The 27,442-nt window shown below is 41.5% G+C and overlaps 1 protein-coding gene across 1 annotated transcript; it reads left to right on the forward strand.

Annotated features, from left to right (window-relative positions):
- Positions 1-19,648: 19,648 nt before the first annotated feature.
- Positions 19,649-21,792, forward strand: LOC139120399 (homeobox protein zampogna-like). Its single transcript, XM_070684790.1, has 2 exons — positions 19,649-20,303; positions 20,540-21,792. The coding sequence occupies exons 1-2, from the start codon at positions 19,901-19,903 to the stop codon at positions 21,013-21,015; spliced, it is 879 nt and encodes a 292-aa protein (XP_070540891.1). The 5' UTR covers positions 19,649-19,900; the 3' UTR covers positions 21,016-21,792.
- Positions 21,793-27,442: the final 5,650 nt, after the last annotated feature.

Consider the following 27,442-nt stretch of genomic DNA (forward strand, 5'->3'; position numbering starts at 1 on the left):
GTTATTGGAAAATTACAGAAATTGACGTTTTCCTGCGTGACAAGCGGATGCTGTCGAGTGTGACGCGGCTCGAGCACTTGCCCATCTAATATCATTAGCGAAGAGTAAGCCGTCAGCGACTGTGACTGATGGCCCTGTTGCTCATTTCCGCGAAATCGACATGAAATCATACAATTTTGCTCCCCGCTCAAATTTAATATTCCATTTCTGGCACTAGGCCATTCAGGGCGGGCATGTTCGCTTGATCACCGACTGCCACGCCGACCGCACCTTTGATCCGAGGACGAGAGAGTGTCGTTTTTAAAGGAGTTACCGGGGAAATTGAGTTTTCAGCGCAACACGGAATTTCACTTTTCAACACAGTATTTTACTCTACGCGGGAAGTTGCGGAAACGAGGCGACAGTGCTCATCTGAATGGCGGTAAATAGCCAATTTGGATTTCATCAAGTCAGAACGCCGGCGTTGCTTTGCTTCTTGGCATTAAATATGACGGGCCATGAAAGTCCAATCTGATGAAATGTCTAACTTTTTCCAGCGAACAGGATGTTCACCCACGATCATGAGAATCCTTCCTGTGGCTGGTATAATCCGTAAGTTTACCGGGGACAAAAGGAACTTGCTTGGATGCTTGAAACTTCCATGCGAATCACTCTAGCGTTGCCCATTTATTGTAGAGGTATCAAGCTTGAAACAAAGGGCCTCTCTGAGGAGGTGGGTATGTAAGTGAAAGAGCAAAACACAGCGGCCTGGGCGAGCTAATTAACCTACCCCCAGAGGAGCGAACTGCGCGTTGCGATTCACTATACAATGATTGCCTGCCACTAGAAAGATAACCCCAAAACTAACACTTCAAAGTTCAACCATGGATATCGTCCGATATGTGTAATATATTTACATATATTGTGCGGAATTTTGCCTTTTTTGGAGACACCAAACTTGACCTGTTGTTTACCAGCATCGATTGATTTCAGTTGCATCGGGGTGTCGATTGCTGAAACTCGACTCGTGGCACCGGGAAGGGCGATTCTGTCTGTCGAAATATGACGGCTACATAACTCCCCGAAACAGCGCACGGCAGAAATATACGTGAATTTATTTATCGACTTAAGTTTTTGTCGACATCTTGATTCTCACACTGTTGTTATTCAAAATCCAGTAAACCTTCTGGTATCCGAAAAGAACGGCAAAGCCAGTCAGCAATCACACTCGACTATCGTGTCTTGTTGTAAAATTGACCTTCGTACGTATTTGTTTGTGTTTGTCAGTTTGTTTGTTAATTGTTTCTACGTTTTGGCGGCATGTTGCTTCATTCATAAAATGCTTCACTTGTTGGTTTTCCTTTTGTTAAGGTTGGTTAATTAATGTAGGCACACGTTTTTTCTTTGAAAGGGTACATGCAAATGTCCGCTAGCGCTATCATCTTATACAACTGCATCGGTGTGCATGTAGCCCACCTGAAACAAACTGGGAGCCCCCTCGAAAACATTTATCACCTTTTAAAATCACAAACAAGATTTGAACTCTGTTTTGAGAAGTTCGTGAAGTTAAAAAATCATTTTAGTTGATTCATTCAAAGGACTTGTCGTACAGAAAAAAATGACATCTACATATTCTTTTCGTACAAATTTAAACTACTTGATATTATAAAATATAGAACAAAAATATTGACGTTCATGACAAGTAACGTCGCTCTCGTTATAACAACTATGTGTTCAAACTAAAATACCCGGGCAGGGAATAGATTAGCATAGATAAATATTTAATCGGTTCATGGACTTTCCTTCTGTACAGCAGCAATAATGATGAATAAATTGTATACCTCGAATATGAAATCATGACGGGAAACAGGGCATCTTGGACAGTTTGGAGAATAATTCAGTCATCATGCAGTTATTCAGGGCTGAGGAATTTGAGAAATGTGTCCTTACTGAAAACTTCGGGGACGTCTTTTTTCACAGCGGATGCTTGGATCAGTGTCCTTTGTATATACATGCTCATTGTTGGGGCTTTGGTCTCCTAGAGGATCATTGGTGTGAGTGGAGTCACACATTTCTGGAAAGCGCTGTGAAAGCGCTTTGGCAAACACCGGGTACTGTTTCCAGAAAGTTGGTGTAACGGAACAGTCATGTTTATTTGTTCATTTCATTAGCGCCCAGCGGTGAAGTGTTGATTAAAGCAGGACACGAGTGACGCACAATTGTACAGTCCATCACACGACACTAAAAAGCTGTGAGAAATTCACCTTGGATAAGTTAAACTAAGACTAAGACAAATCCCTTCCTACCCACGTTTTCAGGCATGTTATGATGTGATGACATTTTAAACGTTTCCACGTTCACGAAACGGAAGTCTTACATCCCACAAGACACAATTTCTCGCACCACTTCGCTCAGGTACTTAATAATGGGGGTGATTCTGAGCGACTGTTGTTGAAAATCTCCAATTTGTTACAAAAGCCTGGAGTCATGGCCATGGTCTGAGTTCTTCGACAGCCAGCGACGATCGATGTACATAACCTCAGAGTAAGTATCAACATGAAGTGCAAGGTTTATTGTTCCTGTTTTTCCTAGATCTGCTAATCTTCCTCCCACTGAAAGCTTCAGCTTGTTTAAATGAAAATTTCGTTTCTTTTGTAACGATCCTTAAAACGCACTTATTTAACAATCAAGTGCCTTTAAGAAGTACATTTCCTCTGTTCCAACACGAGGCTACTGGTATTCAGTGTCCTGCCATCAGCTAATCAGCGCCGCCAAAGTACCCACACACAGAGGTATTATCTGCTACCTCAATGAAAGGCCAAAGGTTATTTCTCTTGCCCCTGAGTATCTCACTTCCCCATTTTCTGTTCAAAACTGTGTGATGGTACATCTAGAATTTCCTCGGTGGACTTTTTTTATTATTTCCGTGCACGAATATGTATGTCATTACCCCTGTTGTTGACTAGGTATATCTTTTAACGCCGCATTACAACATATTGTTGGCTTTAGACGGATCACAGGCAATCTTGTGATGGGCCTTACAACGCGAGCACACATCTTGAACAGTCACAATCTCCTTCCCACAAAAAATACGCTATCTTCAGAGATACAGTATAAGAGTCTCAACTAGAGTTCTTATCTTTACTACTAGTTTCTAGCGTGGACATTCCATGGGAAATTTTCGACGGGAGGGATCATGGAGAATAACCCTTGATGACCTGAAGGTACGAGCCGAAGAAAACCGTCGTCCCTGACAGATAAATAGGAGAAAATGGCGGGAATCGCGGAGACGATGTCTTGAGGCCACCCCGAGAGTTTAGGGACCGTTCAGTTTTTACGGCCGGGGGGCCGGCAAAATCCAGGGGGGTCATCGTAATTTTGGAATCTGCGAAGGGGGGGGGTCATCACTTTTTCACTGGTAAGAAAGGGGGGCCACCACATTTTCAAAAAACATAATATCAACAATAAAGTTCACTTTATGCCATGGCCATGGTCGACCCTCTTTACCGGCGGGCCGCCTTCGGCGGCCTACTACAATAAATATACTTTATGTATTACCCATGACCCTCTTAACGGGCAGACGCCTTTGGCGGCCCACTCCAATTAGGTTTACTTCATGCAATGGCCATGATTGACGCTCTTTACCGGCGGGCCGCCTGTGGCGGCCCACTACAATAAATTGACTTTATGTAATACCCCATGACCATCTTAACGGCCGGACGCCGCGCCTTCAGCGGCCCTGTCCAGTAAAGTTTACTTTATGCAATGGCCATCATCAGATCGACCCTCTTTACCGGCGGGCCACCTTTGGTGGCCCACTAGAATAAAGTTGACTTTACGTAATGGCCCATGAACCTCTTAACCGGAGGGCTGCCTTTGGCGAATCACTCCAATAAAGTTTACTTTATACAATGTCCATGGACATAAGTTGTCTATGGAAATGAAGTTAAAAATTGCCTTACAGTTGTCTTAACAGACGTTTGCATGGTTGTGGCTGATAAGTTTGTGCACTGGCATATGTGCTACACGAATAAAGTGCGCCGCGTACCGGAGTTCAAATCCAAACCGTGCGGGTAAATTTGACGTATGGGTTTTGGTTATTTTTCAGCCGGGGGGGTCATCAAATTTTTTCGTCTGACAAAGGGGGGGTCATCTTTTTTCACGAAAAATGTAGGGGGGTCTATATTTTTTTGAACACCGGCGACAAGATTTTGCCAGCCCCCCAGGCCGTAAAAACTGAACGGTCCCTTAATACTTCGGCAGATTCGGTAAAGGCACTCATCTCGCTAACACAAATCGTCGCATGCTGTTCCCCCCGAGTACTGAGTAATTAAGCCCAACTTAGCGTAATTGCTAAGCAAATAAACCGGAACGGTTGCGTTCACCTCCCTTCTCAGCCGGAGTGTGTGCATTCGTATACACTCCCGTAGATTACATTGTAAATTAATGGGGTTTGACATCAATTATACCCGGAGCCACGGGACCTTCACTCGATGAGATGAACAAGATGTCTCTTTGTGGTGTAGTTTGCGCCGATGTGATTCCGGGACACCTAAGGTATTATAGATGGCTGCCACTTTTCCCACTTGTGGAAAATTGTCTGTTATAAAGCTGTGCTGAGAGCAGCTCCGTTTCGCGCGCCAATGAAGTTATTAAACGGCAATGAGACTTGAATCAATGACTGAGATTTTTGCCAAAGCACTTTTGAAGCCTGATCACGTATATAAGGTAGCATACAGACGTTGCTTCTATGATATCAATCGACAAATGTAAAGCTTTCCAATGCGAACCAGACTGTATGTATGCAGACCTTCTTTCCGTAATGTTTTGCGTCAAAATGTGCATTATTGAATTATCACTTTAAGTGGATAGGCATCAAAAGAACGCCTACGCGACCGAACGATCACGATGAAATGCAGCGTTTGGTGACGATTTACAATTTCCTCTGGCTAAACTCGCTTTAAAGATAGTATGCCCCCACCGACGTCTGGGTGCCGCAAAGCGCAGAGCATATTTGCCAAAGACTTCACTGTGTATATCTTTTGATGTGATGATTGCTTACCGAGAAATGCCATGCCCGGACCCAAGATCCACATATACTGTTTAGACCACTTGATACGGATGCTCTCCGTGCAGTCGCCACTACCTCCAGAGTGTGTCTGTGATCTCCCCAAACCATCGGACTTGCGTCGCATCGGCAGTGTTTCTGTCCGTTTCCCACTTTTGTTTCCCAGTCCCTTTGGCCCGGAACGAAGCAATTAAGCAATTGGTTATTGTCCTAAAACGCATCTTAGCGTGAAGATTTTATTCAGGCTGAAAATGGTCTGTGTAATTTCACTTTAAGCAGTCATGTTCCAACTGTCATTCCGTCAATCTTTCAATCCCACGGATCTAATACCCAATCCCACGACAATGGACTGTCTCTGACTCTGACTCTCTCTCTCTCTCTCTCTCTCTCTCTCTCTCTCTCTCTCTCTCTCTCTCTCTCTCTCTCTCTCTCTCTCTCTCTCTCTCTCTCTCTCTCTAAAACGGACAGTCTCGGCATTATCTATATGTTTATCGTGCACTCGAAGCAATTGCATTTCCATAAAATGACAATATTCTCATGAGCTTACGTCTCCTAGCTGCAACCGACAGTACTTGCAATGATTCAGTTGGTTGAACTTTATGTGATGGGATATATGTCTCATATATATGCATTTGTAATTACATAGGGGTTTGCTCCATTCTTGAAAATGTCTGCAGCAATATCTTTCAATCCAGCGAGAAACAATTATACCCGATCCGTCTACGATGGATAGGGTTCTCTGTGTGCCTCTCTCAATCCCTTTCTCTTCCCTTGTTCCCTCCCTGCCTCCCCCTCTCTCTCCCTCGTCCTTTCTTCTCTTCCTCCCCTGCCTGCACACACACACACTCTCTCTCTCTCTCTCTCTCTCTCTCTCTCTCTCTCTCTCTCTCTCTCTCTCTCTCTCTCTCTCTCTCTCTCTCTCTCTCTCTCTCTCTCTCTCTCTCTCTCTCTCTCTCTCTCTCTCTCTCTCTCTCTCTCTCTCTCTCTCGCTCTCTCCCCCCACCATGTGCCATGTGAGTAAAGGTAGTTTTAAAACATTGTCCCGGCAAACTGAATTCTAATTTAGTCACTGTTTTTGCCATGGCCATCTTTGGTACAGACAATAAGCCTCTGTTGAAATTCTTGTTTAAACTTTATCGCACTTTATCTGTTTGTACTAGACATGTGCCTGTCTGTCTATGTTTATTCGCCACTTTATTCCGTGTGACTGACATCGTCTACTCGGTTTTGCCTATCAAAGCGGTTAATTCAAATTAATTCGCCTCTGTAACTCTACCGTTCATGCATGCTGGAATTTTTGCCATTTTCACTCTCCCCTGTGCGTAGCCATTCGAATAGCGTTCAATGTCTCGGATGTGAAAGCGCAAGCTGAACCATGATTGCCGATTATTTACAAAAACGTCATCGACCACGGAGAAGACGATAACTGTGACAGAAAAATCTGATGAGTGTGGAAATTATGAAAAAAAATAAATAATAGAATGATTGGTGGCCGTATGAACAACACTATCGGGCTATTCAACACCACAACATATGTTTCCTCTCTGAGAGAGACTGGAACATTTGGGCTTTCAGCGGATGCTTTGAGTCTTTGTTACTATTACGTACCTTGACATGACACAAGCAGATAAAGAGCGCCCGCTGGACTGGACTGTGTCACCACTGAGTACCCCACTGCTGTGTTAACAGCAAATATAAGCGATATGTTAGTTCCAAGTCCTAGGTACATTTTTTTTTATACACACATAGATACACACGTAGATACATACAGAGATACATGTATACATATGGCTTTGAATGTGCAAACGCCAAAGTTGCCCTTAGGGTAAGCCAAATTGTTGTGGAAATTTCATATTAAAAATTTATATTTAAATTTCTACTATTGTAAGATTTTAAACATTACAAAACTTTTCCGAAAAAAGTAACAAATGTGTAGTGTGTTAGGCTCTCCTCAAATCCAAGCAACCACTTTATCAAACACGTCTCCAGTCTCCAATTGACTGTGGTCAACATTGGAGCCACTTCTTTACAATTGCGTCCAATGTTAGTCATCATCAACGAAGCCACAACGCCCTCATTGTATTTTCATAAATCTTGCACATTGCGATTCCGGGTACGTACACACGGCGCAATTAAATTTTGACATTTCAATTGCGAGTGCATCGACTTTGGTGAAGCATGCCCCCACAAGCAGTAACACACTTGAAAAAAAAGAATTAATACTGCACTGTGAGTTATATCAGGGTGAGAAGTTTTTGACACACTTTATTTATTTCAAGTTCACGGGCAATCTTTACTTAACTAAAATTACAGAGGTAAGTCATCGACCTCATCCCTACCCGCCGTCTGAAAAAAAATTAAAAATGAAAGCGAGGTAAGACGGGGGATAAATGAAAGTAAAATATATCCAAATATTTTGTCGCTGGTGTGGCATTCATTTTGAAAAGAATTCTCCGCATTGCATGTTCAACGCTGCCAACCGAGCGGTCAATAACCCTGAGGCTAACGCGAAGATCGTAGGCGTTGAGTCTGCCAAAACGCAAACATCATAAAACCAACGAGAAGTTCTGGAGACTCCGCTTGTGAAAACATTTCCAAATCCCCGGCTTGCTTCTATTACCTTGCTGTGACTCAAGATGGACGTCAGACCTATCAAATTGATCTCTTAGTAACTCACTTTTGATGAATGCTCCTACTGCTCATAATCTTTGCGCCTAATTATTTCATTTTGTTGTTTTTTTTTTTTTTTTTTTTTTGGTCAAAAGAATGCAATATTGGAATCCGCTCTCTTCAACTTGCTTCTGTTGTCGCAGTGACCATAATAAAATCATGGCAATAAAAAGAGGTCGAATTCATTAAAACGGAGTGCAATAAATATATCAATTCGTACACCCATCAACATAATCGGCAGAGGAATATTATGTTTTCCCCGGTAAAAAGAATTATTATTGAGTTCTTTCTATTGTGGAATTATGATATGCTATACCTAGTTGAGGCCATCAAACCTTGACAAATTAAAAGGCCTTTAAAAATGTGAGTGCCCTGAATGGGCACTGTAATAACGCCATTTTCCCGCAATTGCGACGGTTTTGTTTTCGCTAAGCGCTTTGATTCTGTGCTTTGAATGCGGCGGGAAATTCAATCAAAATGACGGCGAGAGTTCTCTCCACTGATCGACGTAAGTGGAGAGGAGACCATTGTTAAGGAGCGGTTTCCTTCAAAATAACTCATATTAGTGACCGACTTTGCACTATTAAGGCCAATCGCGGCCGTTTCTCTCTGCCAGTCATCCCTTTATTCCAACCAAAGATCGTCCCTCTTTGAAAATTAAACCATTTCCTGTGTTTTACGATGGGGGAGAAGATTGGTTTTCTTTTTTTATTTTCCTGAAAGCCTAAAATTGCCCACAATTTCGACAGGAAAAAACGATTTTTTTCTCTCTCTAAAAATTTTCAAGCAAATTGCTGCACTTTGAGTTAAGTGCTTTGCTGGGCAGATTCGCTGAGTTACAAAAAAAAATCTAAACTGGACCAAAGAAGAACCGGACAATCAAACTTGTCTGTCTAGGATCTATTGTACATTTCAGGGCTGCATGCGATGTTGGTTTCTGTAAATAGAGTTGGCGACACACTGGCGATGATTTTTTTTCGGAGATTTCCACGTCTAGCGTCTCGATAGCAGAACCGCCTTCTCTTTTCCCTGGCATTCGAGGGCCGCGTTACGGTCTGCACACCGTAACATAAAACGAAAACTCCAGGAAACAATCGTCTCGCCTATTCATGGCAACTCGAGCGTCAACGCAGATTTAAAATACACATTTTCGGGTATCTTGTTCAAATTGTCGAGTGACGTCACGAAAGATTGCTTTGTGACCGTTCTTGACTTCCAAAATATCCGTCGCTGCCCCGTTTAGTCTTTCTCACAGGCGAGGTCAAAATGCCGGAAACAAAAAAAACTAAGTACTTCGATCGATTAAGAGTTCTTGAATCCTTTCCAGTGAAATAGGAAAACCATTGACACGTATATATAATATTGTAGAGAGGTCGCACACTCTCACACATAGAAGAAAACAAAGATATCAGAATGTTTAATTTTGTTCTGTCAAGAATTATCGAAACACCTTCATCTCTCGATAAGTCATGAGAGTAAATTTCTTGGACACATTTGCCCTGGTGGCTGAAACATATAGCAGTCTCCACTTTCCTGTTGCCCGCAGCCTAGCTCCCCCTGGAAGACCAAATGGCATCGACCCTGTCGAGTATCGAGGTCGAAGGCTAAATACACTGATAGGGTTCAACTCGAGTTTGGTTTCCATTAGTAGTGTAGCAGCCATTCAAAGGAGCGATAATTATGAACTAAATTGCTCTACAGAGGCTTCGTGAGCAGTAAGGCGGCCGTCCCCCCTCCCCCCTTTCACCTGCCATGGAGGCATACTTGATCTCCATGGTGACCAGCCATGGCGACTGGACTCAGCGTGAACTGCTAGTGTTACGACGTAACATTCAAAACAACGCAAATGGTCTTTGAAACGTTCAAAATTTCTCCCGCGGTCGCCCTTGCAATTCATACTGACGGGGAAGTAGTAGTCTCTTGTTTCATAAGAGACGCACTGTAACCCCTTCTTCCATCAGATTCAACGCCAGTCTCGCTTCCACTGGTGTGTTTTTACTTTACCGTTTTGTGTCAGTCAATGCTCCAATTCACCATGGTAACCCTTTCCTTTGATGTTTATGCTTCAGAGTTGTCTGTATGTTTGTCCCGTTGTCTCTCTGTCTGTTTTTCCAATCATCCCTGTAATAGCTTGTTGGCTCGATCTCTTTGTCGGGCTATGTATCTGTCTCTTTGTATGTAGTCACACACTCAGCCATCAGATTCTCATTCAAATTCAAATTTAACTTCTGACCTGTACTTCACAGTGCAGACAATTCTTGTCGGAGATAATGGGAAATGCACATTGGTCAGTATATATAGAAATGTGCCCTTCTTTACTCCTGAAATGAAACTCCAACTGCGGCTAGAAGCAGTCGTCGTTTTCCGCACAGAGTAGCGATCGCTAGTCACGCAGCGTTAAAACGGATAGTGTACAGATAACCAATTCCTAAGACCCTTAGCTGCGTGTACGCATCTGAAATGTCACTAATTAGATGTCAACGCCTTTATCCAACCTGGTTAATGATCATTTTCTGCAGTTAGTTGCTCTGAGAGGAAATTTGTTGTCCTCACTTCTGCAGATTTTTTTTCGATTTATAGATGCAAGCTCCTTCGCAATGCGTGGTTTTGGTATTGAGCAGCGTGGGCAGAGGATGAACAATCTAGAATATTTATACCTTCGCCGTTTCGATACTTTTTTCGGAACCGAGACGAGGGGAGAGATTCTAAGACTAGACGGTGTGGGTAAAAATCATGAAAATTTGCGACACCGCCTTCCTTCTTTTACGGCGCTGTGACAGACATTGTAGATTGTGGAACTTATCTTACAAACCATGCAAATTTTCTCAGATGAATCACAATAGCAGCGCCATTCATTCGGTGCAAGTTCTAAACCGACCATGGTTAGCCATGGCTCATATATATATATAATATATATATATATATATATATATATATATATATATATATATATATATATATATGTATGTATGTATGTATGTATGTATGTATGTATGTATGTATGTATGTATGTATGTATGTATGTATGTATGTATGTATATACCAAACCTGCTTGTATCTTCTCAGAGGGTAGAGTGCTCGATGCCCGCGCAATGTAATATTACAATGAAGATGAGAACACATCAATTATCTTTGGTACCTAAACCTATAATCTAACTATCGTGTTATTGCGTGAAACCCGAGTGTATATATATATATATATATATATATATTATATATATATATATATTATAATATATATATATATATATATATATATATATATATATATATATATATAAAGCTACACCACTCAGATGTTTGCGAATTCAAACTTTTGAAGTGTCCGTGATTACTTAGTCACCCTATACTTTAAAGACTCGTCTGTGCCTTCAGCTGGACCCAGAGGTATTTCCCGAGTGCAACCCCTTCATCAAGGGACATTGGAAACAGTCTGTTGAGACGGCGCTACGATTTTAACAGTGACTGTCGCAAATATGTCAAGGGAATTTCACCAAAATGAACGTTCGTCTCTTCTCGATCGAGTTTGCAAAGCTGCGTATCTGCCTTTCTTTTATCTTCTGGTCTATACAAGCCTCTTGTGACGCCGCGTGACGTCACCGTTCTGCCGTGGATAGCGCACGTGCGAAACTTTGGTGTTGTCTTATTTATGCCAAAGATTTACTATTTCTCAATCTTATCGACAAACCTCTTGATTATTAGATGGGCATATGGTGGCAAGCAGTAAGAGAGGATTCTTTGTGTTTCTGTCAGATTTATAAGTCCCTCGATTCTAGACGGTAACACTATAAATCTTTTGCGATAATTACGTGCATGAATTAGACTTGTTTTCGATTATGGACACTTATCATTTTCACTCTTATATTGTGCAGGTTGCACGATGTTTAAAAATGAAAGACGTTTCGCTTGGATATCTTTGCCGAGACTAAATACACATAAATTATCTTGTATTAAGTTCAGCGTGACCTCCATTGCTCAGAAATACTGCAAATGTATCGAAACAATACATCTTGCACGATCCGAGACGCGTGGATATTCTAAACTGATCATAATACACTTGGGTAGATTTTCATACTTTTACAATGTAATTAATTTATTTTTATAAATGAATTATCTCATGTCGTCTAAGCGTTAGATGACAACAACATCGAGTGTCTTCTTCAGAAAAACCAAAAAGTACCGAAACGGCGGAGGTATATTTTCTAGATTGCTCGCCCTCTGCCTGACTTTTCTATATGCTAGATTTTAATATCCAACTTTCCATGTTTGGTAGATTCGAAACGTACAACCAGAGGGGTTTTTTATGTGTTTTTGTTTTTGTTTTTCGTTTTGTTCCATTTCAAGTAAAATACTGTAATTTCCTTATCTAGAGCAAGCAGTTGTGGAGAAGAAGGTAACTTGACAACGCTGTGCAATGGGAGAGTGGGTGGGCGGGGAGTGGGGTGCCTGCTCCGCGACGGTCCGATTACTTTAACGCATGATTTTTGTATCCACATTGAAATTATCATAAAACATATATTCGACTATAGGTTTTCTTGTGAACGAATGAGATTATTTCTGGGCCGGGTTACATAATAAATTGAATAATGCCACTGTTCCCATATACTTGGTGTTTCGAAAGAGGGTCGCAATTTTGCTATTGTGAACGCAGGTGCTCGAAACGTTGTCTAGGCAAGCTATCCGCGCGGACGCAATGCGCAGTGTTCTGTGCGTATGGCCAGCTCAGTGATACTTAATAATACCAAGGTAGGACACACTCAGGGTACGATACATCAGAAGCAAACAGAATAAACTATCGGACGTCACATAATCTACCTCAGACGATCGCAAATGCCTTCAAATGATTATTCTTCCAATATGACCTGCAAACTTTACAAGTACCAAAATTTGGCAATAATTTATATTACTCCACACACACATCGCATACTTGCCACATATCTGCCATACGTGGCAAGTGTGCCATGTGTGCATGGAGTAAGTTATTGCCAAATTTTGGTACTTGTAAAGTTTGTAGGCCGGTCATATTGGAGGAATAATCATTTGAAGGCATTTGTGATCGTCTGAGGTAGATTGATAGTTGTTTCTGAGATATCGTACACTGAGCGTGTCCCACCTTAGTATTATTAAATATCGCTGCGCTGGCCAAACGCACAGGACACTGCGCATCGAGTCCGCGCGGATAGCTTGTCTAGGCAACATTTCGCGAGCACCTAGGCGCATACTACCTTAAAACTTTCTCACTCATTGTTCGGTATAAGTTATACCGAACAATGAGTAAACATTTGGAAGATGAGCCTCTGATGATACTCAGAAACAATGCAACGAAGATGGAGAAAGGAAAATATTCTGTCCTTTAAGACTTGGGTCTGAGGTTATCCGCGTTATCAGTCAGCATACATGTTAATCAGATTTTTACGCCAATACGTAACTTTTACTATTTGTATAAACCTTTGTTCTTGGCTTTTAAGGTGGAATTGGTCGATAAATAATAATTAAAGTGACTAAGCCAAGTTTTGTGCATTTATTTGTTGTTTGTTTGTTTGTTTGTTTGTTTGTTTGTTTGTTTGTTTGTTTGTTTGTTTGTTTGTTGTTTGTTTGCTTTGAATGTTCTAAGCTGGATAGAGTTCACTTTCATGTATTTGGATCTTGCCACAGTGACTGAACGCCATGCAGGAAGTAACGTCCATATTTGTGACTTTCTCGATGTTTTGTAAGCAAAATTTGGTCGATTTTGAATCAATATTATTTTCTCATCTCTGATATTAGCATCAGTGGTCAAAACAACGGTCCAACGGTCTTATACGGTCAACGGTGTAGGATTAAGTAAACTATGATTGAATCGCAAGAGGGGATATCCGTGGAACCTCTTACCCGTTTACGTGTGTGTGGCTACGTCCTTGGGGGAGGGGGTCATGTCACGGATAAGAATGTGACACTTTCAACGTTTTGATGTTACCCGTCACACCCTGATGAGGTAGTTGTTCTTTGTCTCAATCACTGATAGATTTCACGTCCATTGACATTGCAATCATGTGTAGAAACAGATGCAATTCAGCGGGGTTGTTTTGCAGCTGTAGGGAAGTACGGCAGTTGTTGTGATATTAGAATCTACTCAATGTTCTAACTTGCAATGGTAATTTGAATACCATACATACAATTCACCCTATTGGTCCATCTTTTTACGTTTCCTCATCAAAGTTGTATTGCCTCAGTGGCTCACAGTGGCAACAGTTATATATTTCGGCTGCAAGCGCTTTCAATATAACTGTCTGCGATACGAAAATGACATGCAGAGACCACAATTATATACAAGTAAAATGGTCTCCACTGAAATGTTTCCAGGAATAGAGTCTACAGGTTACTTATTTTTTCACCGGAATCTAAAGAGAAAGAGTGTGTCTATCTTTCTTTCGCAAAATCTGTCATCTACTTTTAGTGTTTTAACGATGTATAGTGTGCCAACTTTTCATAAGAATCGGAAATTGGGTAGAGTTTGTACGTTTTGCACGGTCGATTCGTTTTACAAGGACAGTTTGAAAACGAATACTTCTCTGTTGTACGTGAAGGGGGCGCCCTTCAGTTACATTCTTCCAGGAGCCCATCGTCTCTCCCAAGCTCTGGCCGCTTTACATGTCAACATTGTCAAATTATTAATCCTCGTTGAACACGTGATGATCCTTCATATTTGCGATTGAAACAGTATAATGTATTCATAGCCATTGTTGATTTAACTAAATGCAGCGTTCAGAGTTTACAACAAGTGAGCGCGAGCTTTTATTCTTCATTTTGATTGTGTCGCTCGCTGCGACGTTCCCGGAATCTGCGTGACCTGGTGTTTGATTTATCGCCAGTAGATATCTCACGTCTAGGCATATATGTATTTTGTACACGTATCAAACTCGGGCACGGAGGCGCACGTATGCATTAATTGCATCCTAACAGCGTTCCTGCGAGTGGAACGGCCTTCTTTCCGATCCCCACGGCGCTTGTCAACGGACGTGCGGGGTAACAGATACAGGGGGAGAGAAAGCACTGTGAGGCTTGGCGCGCGAAAGATGAGCATGTCATGTCACGAACAAAGATTATTTCTGAATCGCTCGTTAGTTGCTAAAATTTGAAAAATATAAAAGGTGACTAAAAGTGGCAATGTAACTGCTGCTAGAGAAACCGTAAAACATCGCCAAACATAATTTCAAAAACGGATCATTGCAACGCGCAAGAATTGTTTTCTTCCGACTTTGTTCGGAATGAGAATTTTAATCTTTATGTTCAATTTCCAGCCTAAAAGAGTGTCTGCCGCACGTGTCGGCTTTTAGCGCCTAATTGAAATGGGTTTTTGGCGCGAAAAGTTGTGCCTAAAAGTGTTGCCACTAAAATTGTGAGAGGTTATTGTCAGATTGCATTGTAGCATGAAGTGCTGTAATAAAGGCGTTGGCAATTTGTTCCCCCTTTCAGCTGTCTGTGCTTTGGGACAATTAATTATTTCATTAGTATTATTACCGAACAAAGGGAATATTTGCAGGATGCAGTAATATCTCTCGCCAAGGGACGCGCCAATTTTTCCCTCAAGAATCCAGCCCAAAAGCGGATGAAGCTACTGTAATCATATTAGAGACAGTGCTGGCACTAAAAGCCCTGAAACAATGCAAATATCAATTATCGGCAATTGCTCCAAAATCCACTCTCGCGAGAGAAGATTGCACTCTCAAGATAATTTTCTCCCAGCAGACCTATCACTGAAAAAAAAACTGCCGTATCGTTCAGTCGGAGCTCCGACCCGCCGAAGGATAGACCACTAAATGGAAAATGGCCGCAAAATTGTCTATTTGACATCTAACTACTGACTCGGTGTTTTTGTAAACGGTGCGCTGCTATTCACACTCAGCTTGCCTTACATCAACTGCACGGAAGAATTAGCGACCGATCGAGTCGCCTACTCGCGCCGGGTGCAGCAACCCCGGGGCAACAAAAAGCCTACGGTTCTGGTGCTGATATAGAATTTTCTTGTAAGATGTTTTAGCGCCACGGGGCGTTAGGTCCTAACCTAGCTGGTGACCTTTCCTTCCTAAGGTCGGCTGAATAAGACCAGACGTAAATAAAGTCGACTCTTCTATGTTTATTGATATATCCCCGGTCGCTGCACGGTAGTATGTCGCCTCATGCAGTTTATCTCAGCAAAGTCCGTTTTAACTGCCATAATTTGACAGATCTCTTAATTTATTTATTTATTTATCATTTTCTTCTCTGTCGAGTTGACAGTTAGAAGACCACCGCGTTCGATCTGACTCGAGGTGGCAACATACCTGTGGTATGTGATGAGTTTCCCTGTCTAACATTTTTCCGCGGTAAGACAGAAATACTTTACTTGACGGGAAATGTTTTTTCATATCGCGGGCTCGCTAACGGTCTGTTGTCTACTTTATGAAGAGACCATTTTTTTATATAAAAGCCCACCAAAGCAACGGTATGCCTGTTATGTTGGTCTACTTAGAGATATTTCACACCAGGGTGAACTTTTATTAAAATGTAAATCGAAGCTTCGTTTTCAGTTGATACGTGTCACGTGACAGAGGCGAAACTTTCACATCGTTCGATTCATCAGCATTTGATACTTTTCGCGTTTGTTTGTTTGTACAGTTGTTTCCTGCAGTGAAACATGCGCCAATGGGCGTTTTAAAGAAAAAATACACTTTTTGCCTAATTGATTTTCTGTTGACCGTATTATATCCCCGAAAAAATAACGCTCAAGGATAAATCCCTCTCCTAAGTTTTGTGTACATGCTCGTCTTGATGCTGTGTTAGTTTTCAGCAGAGTGTCACTGAGTGGCGTTCTTCGGACACGTAGGTCGGTGAATATAGAGTCAAAGTTGTCAGGGTCTTGAAGTCCATTTCACATAAAATTCTAGTGAGTCATAATTTGTCTAGGGTGAACGCGTGCCAGTGCGTTTGAAACCAGTATCATGATAGCACACGGCGAGTTCTGGCTGCGCTTTGCGGTGAACTGGCCCAGCGGTTCGGTTGCAGCAGGGTGATCATGCCCCCACTCCTATCCGACAAAACGAGAGACAGATTTATTGAAGATACTTATAAAAGTTGAAACCTATCTCTCTTTATGGTGAAAAGTTCGCGACCTCGCGATATAGGCTTACTGTGAGACGGCGACGCATGAAATGGCATCAAAGTTTTATGAAAACAACATTGTCATAAACTACAATATGATATTCGTTGTACATATGGATCTTCGTAATGGATTGCTCCAAACTCCTATTAAGTATGTCGTCTATGTAAAATACTAGATGTCGTATTTATATGGCTATATTGATTTAATATGATGGGATTGGTATTTCAGTTGGCTCGGCTATTTGATGGACGACGGGAATTAGTTAAAACCTTACGAGTCAATATTGTTGGGTCGGCATTAGGGAAACTATGCATACATACATACATACATACATACATACATACATACATACATACATACATACATACATACATACATACATACATACATACATACATACATACATACATACATACATACATACATACAGACAGACAGACAGACAGACAGACAGACAGACAGACAGACAGACAGACAGACAGACAGACAGACAGACAGACAGTGATAATAATATTTGGATACTATTTTTAAAAAGTAAGAAAAAACATTCGAAAGTTGGTGCGCGTGTGAGAGGTACACAGCTACGCCATGAAAAAGAGGCTCCCTCTACAATGAGTACAGGGAGTCAAATATGTATGGGAGTGCATGATGTGTATGTCGTTCAAGAAAACCCCCTCAATTTTTACAACAAAATGGTCTATGTACACCTATGCGCAGAGGATGAAAATTGTTAAGATTCCCTTCTTTTGATTTTCTGTAAAAAATTGCTTCGCCTCTTAGGCTTTGTCAAGTCTTGTTCATCACTGGCTAGTTAACCAAGAAGAAAAAACAACATCACGTCGCTGTACGCAGCGAGCCACTTCATAAGTTTGGATCATGTTCAGGCGAAATGATGGGACGTGCAGCGACCAGGCAAGTCCAGTGATATCACGCAGTCGTTCGGTATCTCTATCCCGCATTTCACCCTGAGAACACACATAATTTAGCGGGAAGGAAGCTATAAACGACCAGAGTTGACCTGCCATTAGTAACCGGTGTCAGAAGTTAATTCCTTCCCTCAGCTTTGAAATTATACACATTGTAAATACAATAACCGACTCGTTCCTACGGCTGACCTGTGACCCAGCACACTCGTGCTTCTCATCTATATCTAAGTATACACGGCCCACGGGAGAAATTTTTCCAAGAGAAATGTCACTTCGATAACCTCAACGCGAAGGGAGTTTTTTCTTCCTCCTCAGAACGTACGTGACTGTCGTGCTTCAGGCTGGCAGCAGTTTTCTCCGAATCGCGATTAAGAGCGCTCCGGGTTACCCGTTAGCTGCTCTCTTTGCCGGGGATCCAGGAGTGCTTCATTTCCTGGTCGGCTGAGGGCGCTGTGCAGGGCTGAGGTCTCAAGAGATGCGGGTGAAAGGAGAGTGATATGAAATAATAGGCAAATCAGCTTTAGATACAAACTGTAAATCGGTTATTGCAGTATAATGAGACTCTGTTGTTGTAAGAGTACCATAAGCGAAAACGCAAGACTGTGAATGCGCCGTTTAGTAATAGCGACCGCACAGCTCAACATTCACCGACCGACGGTGTTGATATATGTTGGGCTCTTCGGATTTACGAGGCGAAGCCTATCGTAAATTTGTTTTCGGAACTACCGCTGATCTCAATTCTGCATGTAGAAAAGTTGCTCCATCGATTTTGTCGCAAAGAATTTGAGAACGGCCTGGAATAGAAATGATGTAAAAACGCTTGGACGATTAAAAATGCAAATGATTCCACTTCTTCTGCCTTTATCCTTTTCTTAACTGGGTCAGCGAATCATTTATCTAATAAAATGGAACTGACAATGTGGAAATGTACACCGGCGGACACATCAATTAAAGTGCGTGCGCAAGGTTGAGATTTTGATTGGAATTGTGATTAAAAGTAAAAGAGATACAACATTAAAGCAACGTGACATACGAGTCGACCTATTAACGGGGTATTTGTCAAAATCTCTGAGAGAGCAGACATACGTGCAAGTGTAACTGACAGTAGAGGAAAATGATTACCAAGTTTTGAATTAATATTTTAAATATTACATGTTAAAACGTGACAGACTGCACGAGTGCACATTATATTAAATCATTCTACATGTACGTTCAATTGCCGTCTACTATCAATTCTCCAGCTTCTCTGTAATATTGTGAATTCTAAGGATATTCTTATTTTTGCCTTTCTGTTGCATTCGGTGTATTTCTGTTAAATATGTCCTATGTATGTGGCTGATTTTTCATATAATTTTAACCTAATGACGATATGATGTGAAAACATTCACAATATATATATATATATATATATATATATATATATATATATATCAATGTATTGAGCGCTCTTCGGTATTTTATGAATCATTGAACTTGGCGAACTATTCACACGATTAATTGTTTTTACTCTCTCTCTCTCTCTCTCTCTCTCTCTCTCTCTCTCTCTCTCTCTCTCTCTCTCTCTCTCTCTCTCTCTCTCTCTCTCTCACGACATAGAAAAGGCTATTGAGATTTGTTTCAACGTACACACAGTAATTGAGCAATTCCCTCCCTATTCTGGTGCGTAAAACTCAACGGCTTTATGGCCACTGTTTTGAAATGCCAACAATTTGGGGTGTTTAGCCGGCGTTGGCCAATCAGACTGGAGCGATTAGGCACGCGGTGTTTATCTCGAATAGTGAATGATCGCCCATGCTCTTAGAGGCCTGTCAATCTGCCAATTGAATGTCAATTTGTACATTGCTTATCGCTGCTGAATACTACACATTGTTGAAATCTATTACCACCCCCTGCGTGCATCATGAAACTTACATAGTGTACATTTCTTGGAGTTCATCATTTCGACGTGCACGAGCGTTCACCGAAGATACAAGCTATAAAATCGTCTTTGTTTCTGCCTGGCTAGAACTTTCTGCAGCGTTTTTTTAAAAATCGTGTGGTTTATTGTGCACACACACACTCTTCTGGTCACATTTGCGTGCATACAGCAAGTGTCACATTATTTGCGCGCATCAGTTCTGGTTGCCCAGTGCAAAGATGATGCACTCCTCGCAAACTTCGCTCACGCCTTTCTCAATCAAAGACATTCTGACGAAAGAAGTTTCCACGGCCGTGGATATCTATTCCCCGACCCAGCCGCAGCACCTCCGACGTCCGTTACACAGTCACCGGCAACTACAACAGCGGCCACTGCCACCGGTGTCTCCGTCTACCAGCCCCGCATGGAGCGCAGAAGCATGTCAACTCGACGAGGTGACTGGTCAACCGCCGGTGACGACGCCGCCGCCCGCGACACGTGGCCTAACACCGTCCGGCTGTCCGACGTCGGACAGCGGAGAATCTGACAACGACAGCTTGCCGGAAGGCGAACTTGAAGAAGTCATTGATCCTACACTGCGACTCGAAGGAAAAATTGAAGACAGTTCAAACACACTTGAAGGTAGGCCAAGAGTTAGAGATATACTCTGACATTTTTTTCGTCACTAGTTTTAAAGCTGACAGATATTAGTGATGGACATACTTCCTTTAAAGCACGTTTTTAAGATCTGGTTTTCTACTGGTCTTTATGTCCTTCTCCGTTTCGTGCTTACAGCACGTTTTCAGGATACCGTAAATCTAAAATGCACTCATTCAGGTCATATAATAATATATATTTTATTCTTTTTTCCCATACAGACAACGATCAAAGTGCCACCCAGAAGCAAGATGATCAACAGCAGCCCACGTCGTCCTCCTCCTCGTCCAAACAGCGCAAGAAGCGGTCGCGAGCAGCATTTTCCCATGCCCAAGTCTTTGAACTCGAAAGGCGTTTCAATCACCAGCGCTACCTGTCGGGTCCCGAGAGGGCCGACCTGGCAGCCGCTCTGAAACTCACGGAACAGCAGGTGAAAATCTGGTTCCAGAACCGCCGTTACAAGACGAAAAGGCGACAGCTCCAAGCTGCTGCAGAACTCTCAGCGCCTCTTGCAGCGAAAAAAGTCGCTGTCAAAGTCCTGGTACGGGATGATAAAAGACAGTACGCGACGGACGACATGTTCCGGCCGCCGTTCGCTTACAACATGATGCTACCGGCGTACAGTCTCCATTTCCCGACCAGGCCTTACCCTGGACCGTTTTACGGCGGCATGTTATGCGTGGAGGGAAAATACTGAAACCAGAGAAACTCGAGAATAAAATAATAAAACACGAACTGATCTTTGAAACTCAAAACACTCCTAATTTAATTAGAGCATCGCTGTCGGAGTCTTCGCTCTCTGTATAGCTTGTGTGATCTATGGGTGGTCACAGAAAAATACTGAACCCCGTTGTCGATGTGTCTCATTTTGATGTTATCGTGAAAAATACTGGTACATGGTGTATGTACATATGCTGACAAGGACTTTGTCGTGTGATGTGTTGTCTCTTTTGCTGGTGTACGTAAAGCCTGTTGACAATGCATTGGACCAAGCCGCCGACTCTCGATGTTGACATATTGTAAAATTCAGAGAGAAAAGAATGGAGCCCTTGACTTGCTGCGTGTCGTCACACACGCAACGTGTTCGCTTCGTAGCGGGACTGAATCATTCGATAAAGGAAGCGAGCCTTGTTGCTTGAAAGGTAAATAATCTTATTTTCGTATGGAAAAAAAAGGTCGTTGATTAGGACTCTGAAGCGAAGTTTTAGAGCTGTTTTCTGATAGGATGACGGGGAAAAGGTTCCCGATAAAAAAACTGTATGCTGAGCCTGTCATGAGTAGTGTTTCTGAAAGCCAGGAAGGAACAATAATGAGGAAGTAAACCTCTAAAAAACTGGCACCGTGAACAAGAGAAAAAAAAGACTACTTTTTCAGCTAACCACCGGCACTTCTTTTGTGTGTTATGTCCATTTCTGAGATTATGTATGTTTCAGATTAAAGTTAAATGGATTATAGATTTATTTGAAATCCTCTATATTTTTTCGCCTCAGTTGTCAGTTTATCCATTGGATAGTGGCTCTGACGTTTCTCAGAAATCGAATCTGGCTAATTCAGCTTCCCTGTGGTTGTTTGTCTATTTCATATTCATTGTTTAAAATGTTGCTTAAAATGCATTTAATTGTGCAATGCTATCGGTGACGGCTGTTTCCTGCAGAGTAATTACTTGACTAATTTATTCTGTGGTATCAAGATTATCACCTAGATTAGTAAAACATCGTACATGATGGGAAGATTCTTCCGACAAGTTATCAAACCTAGAGCAGCCATGGTATCCAGAGCAAAAAAAAATGTCCATGCATCATGACTATAGTATGTGTGAATTTCAAACTCTTTAATGCGCAGTGTTGGTTTCTATATCAGCATGAAACCACATGAATACTAAATCAGCTGGGAACGCGTCTATTATACAGAAAAAAATCATACTTGTGTGGAGATATCATGATTGTCGCTGAGATTCTAACTTATGATGTATAGTTGTTGCAAATAAGAAATGAAAAATATATATCTCAGCGAGAAAATAGTCTTTCATTTCGTGTCCATTTTAAAATAAAAACTAAAACTTTTCGCGATCAACAAACATCCTGTCGGCTTTCTGCGTATCTTTCCATCACTTCTCAGAATGATGGCCAAAAATGTTATATTTTGTTCAAAATTCATTAAAAACAATCACTACTGAGTGTCTACTGGGATAGGAAGAAAATGTGTTGCCGAGGAAAAAAGCTCAGAAAAACAGAAAAATGATAAGCTATTTTCTAGTTGTTCTTTTTATCAGCATTTCATTTGATTAGGGAATATCATTTGAATTATTATAATTGTTAATAACTGAGCTAAGAAGTTATTATAATCATGGAATTACAAACTCAAAATCAAAGGAAAACTTTGGAGACATTAATTTTAGACGATGCTTGCGTGCCCAACAAGTTGAGAGACGCAAAACGCTTCGGGAAGCTAACCATTGCCTTGACTCGTAAAAGTCGGCGTCGGTTTGAAAGTGGTATTTCCTTGAAATTATACAAAGGAATCTTTCTCCCGAGTTGTTTGTTGCTATTGTCAACCAGTTTAGCTAGGAGGTAAAGAGAGAGATGGGGAGAGGAAAAAACCCCGAAGTGTAACACTGTTGAGAAAATTAAATTAGACTCCTTAATCCGCTGAACGAGGTACGCGGACTAGCACATGCAGTTTTCAATAGCCAACTTAAGTCTGATTTGCTGTGCCTACAAAGGCAGTACAACTTGCTCGCTCCGGTGTCTTTTGTTGGGGCAGGAAAATAACATTAGCGGAGCGCAGTGTGTACATTAGCGCTTTTAATAACGGATTCGGTGTTAATATTGTGGGCATATGCCGGTATCAAAGCCCCGGTGTAACAATGAATCGCAAACGATGCTAGTACATGTATTAATTTCAATATAACTTTTCTTGCTCGCCTTTCCTATTCTTTCTACGGTGTGCCCGTCAGTGTCGGGCGCTGAACCTGTCCTCGGGTGTGTTTTCGGTAGTTGTAACAAGTATTTGATTACATGTTTCAACCTACTGCTCGCAGATCGCCAGCGCGATAGCGGCGCCGGTAGCTATCTCCCGTAGGATGGGTTAATTGCGAGGCCCATCTCTCTCACTTTGGCAGCCGTTCCAATGTTGAAATTTACTTAGTTTCTCGATTTTCCTTTCAAGGTGTGATGTTCACACCAAGTCAGTAGACTCATCGAGTAACCGGCAGAACGCAAGTCATCAAATTGCAACAGAGAGAATTTTCTGTTCCAGATGTTGTTTGGGAAGTATCTGGCACAATATCGACGCGGCGGGACCAGTCGGCAGTTCTTGCTGAGAGTGCCCGATCCACCGGTAGCGATGGTCGCCTAGCGTGTTGTTCTAATGACTAGATGTACTTTTGAAATTGCTAAACCGCTTTTAAGGCATCGGTGTAGACAGGCTTTTAGTAATCGCTTAACCATCTTTGTCTGGAGGCGTCCATGTGAAATGTTGAAGGCAAATTAGAGCCGAGAAGCACAAACCAACAGACCGCCGCTTTTGCTGGATTGGAGTCCGACAAAATTATTCTTTATGTGGCTAAATTCGTTATTAATAACGCTTCAATGACTTATTCGATGTCGATTAAAAACCCGCTGCGGTTTGGGAAAACCGTTCCCTCTGAGATTGCCCAGTAATATCACCCTACCTATATCCATCATGTTAAAGTTTTTGCGCACAGTTTCACTTTTTTGTTTATCATCGTCCTCAGAGAATGACGTCATCTAGAAAAGTACACGCCGCAATTTTGAAGTAAAAGTTCGGAAAATTGGAATATTTTCGTTGTAGGTTAAATAATAAGGACATAAAACCCATCACTAGGCTATATTGCTACAGAGCAAATATTTGTCGACCATGAAAATGTCATTTTCAGAAAGAGTTCTTTCGAAATAATCGATTTGAAATTATCAACGTTGATATCATAAGAGTTATATGTACAAAGCCAAAATCTAACTTAACAATAACTCAAATCACATTTTGCCATCGGTTGCCCAACACTTTGGTCGCTGTCACTAACTGTGGACATCAAGCAGACGGTAAGATAGTCTATGAATATCCACGAATAATCTTAAACACTTATATGCAGCTTCTTTATTGCTTGCTAACTTTAGCTTTTTTTTGCTTCCAAAGTTACCGCAGCGTTTCTATAAAAATGGCACAATGTCTCCCTCAAGAATGGTCTATCGTGGTTGTCGGGAAAAAATCCGTTTGACTTAGGAAATGCCCGTCGAAAGTTTGACAAACCGTACATTTTCAGTCATTCTGCGTCCTCATCTAGAGCCTATGTTGCTCCGTAATGGTATAGGCTCTTGTTATAACCACACTGCAGAACACATTCAATACATTATGAAAATGCAAACAGATCTGTACATTACATTTTTTGTACATAATCCTGTTCATTTCCCGACAATCCAAACAATGTCTGGTGTTACAGGAACGCTTACCAGGAAGGATTTAAAACATATCTCTGAACCAAAACAACAAAACTTTAGTGGACAATATGTATGCTATTTTCACATCAGATAACGTCATATATATATATATATATATATATATATATATATATATATATATATATATATATATATATATATATATATATATTATATATATATATATATATATATATATGTGGTGTGTGTGTGTGTGTGTGTGTGTGTGTGTGTGTGTGTGTGTAAGCTGACGATTCAAAACGGCAAGGGTTAAGTTGTTGTTAAAAAAATATGTTAAAACGAGGCAAAGTGAACCATTCTTAAAGAAAAAGGAGTGGTCTCGAACGAAAAATATTGTCACTTTAAAATCAAGGCTGATGTAATCACAGCGTAATTACGATATCATTTTTATCTGTTGTAGGCTCTTCAAACAAAGACTACATCACTCAGCAGTCCTTTTGTTATTGCAATTGCATAAAGTAATTATTCGATGATTTATTTCAGTTAATTAAACATTGTTGACTGAGTAATTGAACGCTCTTAAAGGTAAAATAAAACGCCAGCCTCAAGAGCTTTTGAAATCGATGTCCCAATGACAATTAATACGTCAGATGCATTATAATCAGTTTCGCCTGCTTGATTATTATTTTTTTTCTCAATTTGTGTTTCGTAATGTGGTGTTTTAGTATAATTTGATAACTATACTGTCTGTCAGTGAACCCCCGTGGGGTTGCATTAGAAGCGCATCTACAAAATCTTTAAAGGAGCAGAGCGTGCGTGATCGAGTCGAGAGAGTGCTAAGTGTCGAATCCGTGACGTCGTTGAACGCTTCGGTACTACCTTTTTACGGCAAAGAGCGGTCGTAACCTCCAACACTTTATGATACTTTCCCCGGGTCTTGGAAACCGAGTGCGCCGAAGAACACTCACGCCGAAATCTGTTTCCAATTGATAATGCGGATGGCATGAAAAATTCGTGTGTGTGTGACTGATGTCATGCGTGAGATTGTGCCATTTCGCGAGTGAAGGAGGATCACGCGAGAAGTGCCTTGGCGGAGTCATTTGCACGAAGTGGCGATAAAATATGCGGGGCTGATGCTCTGTAATGAGCCGTGACATCCGAATTAAAATATACAAAAAAAGTTAAATGGCATTGGTTTTGACAGTGGCAAGTGTGTGTGTGGTCACCTGTGCCTCGATAACAAAACCACTTTCAGAAACAAACATTTGGACTCAACTGCAATGTTTATTTCAAAGGTGATTATCGGCGGTTGTATAATTTTTTTAATTCGCGGAGAAATAAATACCGAGAACTGTCTTAACAAAGTAAAAGTGGGGACCATATCGCCGATGACGCGATACCGGTGGCAATGTTTGGAATTTCAATCCGTCGCTGATATTGCAGCGAGTTGTGCGATCGCATTTCGTTACTGTAGCTAACGCAGTTCATTATTTTGTTATCTGTATGATAGTGCGCGATTTACAGACCCGTATCGTCCACCACGTTGGTGTGTATATATATATATATCTAGAAGGATAACAGCGTCGTCATCCGCAATGACAATATCACTTAACTAGCGATGTTATAGGGGAAAATATTATCCCTTCGAACGGGACTGTGAACATATTACCTTTCTGTTATGATAACTTTATGATAAATTTTCTGCATAACGATGATCAGTGACTGCTCTCGGCAAATTTCACAGCCGTAATAAATCACCATCACTTATCCAAGATGAAGAGGAGACGACGGGAAGTATGTTTTATGAGGAAAGAAAGACTGAAATAAAAGTAAGCGAAAGTTATTAATGGGACACATAAAAAATTCAGTATTTACTTTGGCATGTCAGTCGCCCAACTTGCAAACATAAAATGACGCAATTTCTTGTTCGCAAGACGGTGATTGCATTCAATGTGCTCCATATCAAGCGACATTAAATATTTAATTGAGTCAAGTAACAGGTGAATTTCATATTTCACACCGCTGTAGTGGAAGTTTGAGTTGTCATATTCGGTAACAAGTTAAAAAAACGAGGTGGTGTCGGTCACATCCGCATCTCCTCAACGGCGTGCGTTTCAGGGCAACAAACTGGTGAACATAAAAGTTACATTGTCAAGATACAAGGAGCGGGATATCGCCACTTACTGCCGTCGGTTTGGTTTATCTCGTCGACGAATGCACTACTTAAAGCGTAGCCTTTCACTCATTCGGTGTCCGCGATGCGAAACGGATGCGTGCAATTAAAAAAAGTGAGGGTGTTGGAAACATGGAGCGGTGATCGGATTGTGTTGATGATACTAAGTTTTGTATTGCAATGTATTTTATTGGTTTCAGTCGTGGATATGACCCCCTTCCCGCAAAAGTTCTCTCGTAGGCTGTTTCGCCGTGCTGCAGAAATAAACACCAACCGTATCTAAAGATCACGACCCACATATTTCTCATTTCAATTTGTACATTTCCAGGTTTAATAGCGTATGTCGATAGCGGCTAATTGCCCGGACCATCACTTTTAAGCGCGATCCCTGCCTGCCAAGGGGAGAGGCCGTCGTTATTGCACGATCGTGTCATTTCCCCAGCATTTTTCTCCGCCGTGGAACAGCTTGTCTTTATCGCCAGCAAGCCATTGTCGACACTTATTCACCCCAGATGGCTAAGTAGGGATCTTTC

This window comes from Ptychodera flava, chromosome 20 (genome assembly GCF_041260155.1).
Source record: "Ptychodera flava strain L36383 chromosome 20, AS_Pfla_20210202, whole genome shotgun sequence".
Taxonomy (NCBI): Eukaryota; Metazoa; Hemichordata; class Enteropneusta; family Ptychoderidae; genus Ptychodera; species Ptychodera flava.

Coding starts and splice junctions, on each gene's coding strand:
- LOC139120399 (XM_070684790.1), top strand. CDS start 19,901: ATGATGCACTCCTCGCAAACTTCGCTCACGCCTTTCTCAATCAAAGAC. Junction 20,304..20,539: donor CAGTTCAAACACACTTGAAG/GTAGGCCAAGAG, acceptor TTTCCCATACAG/ACAACGATCAAAGTGCCACC.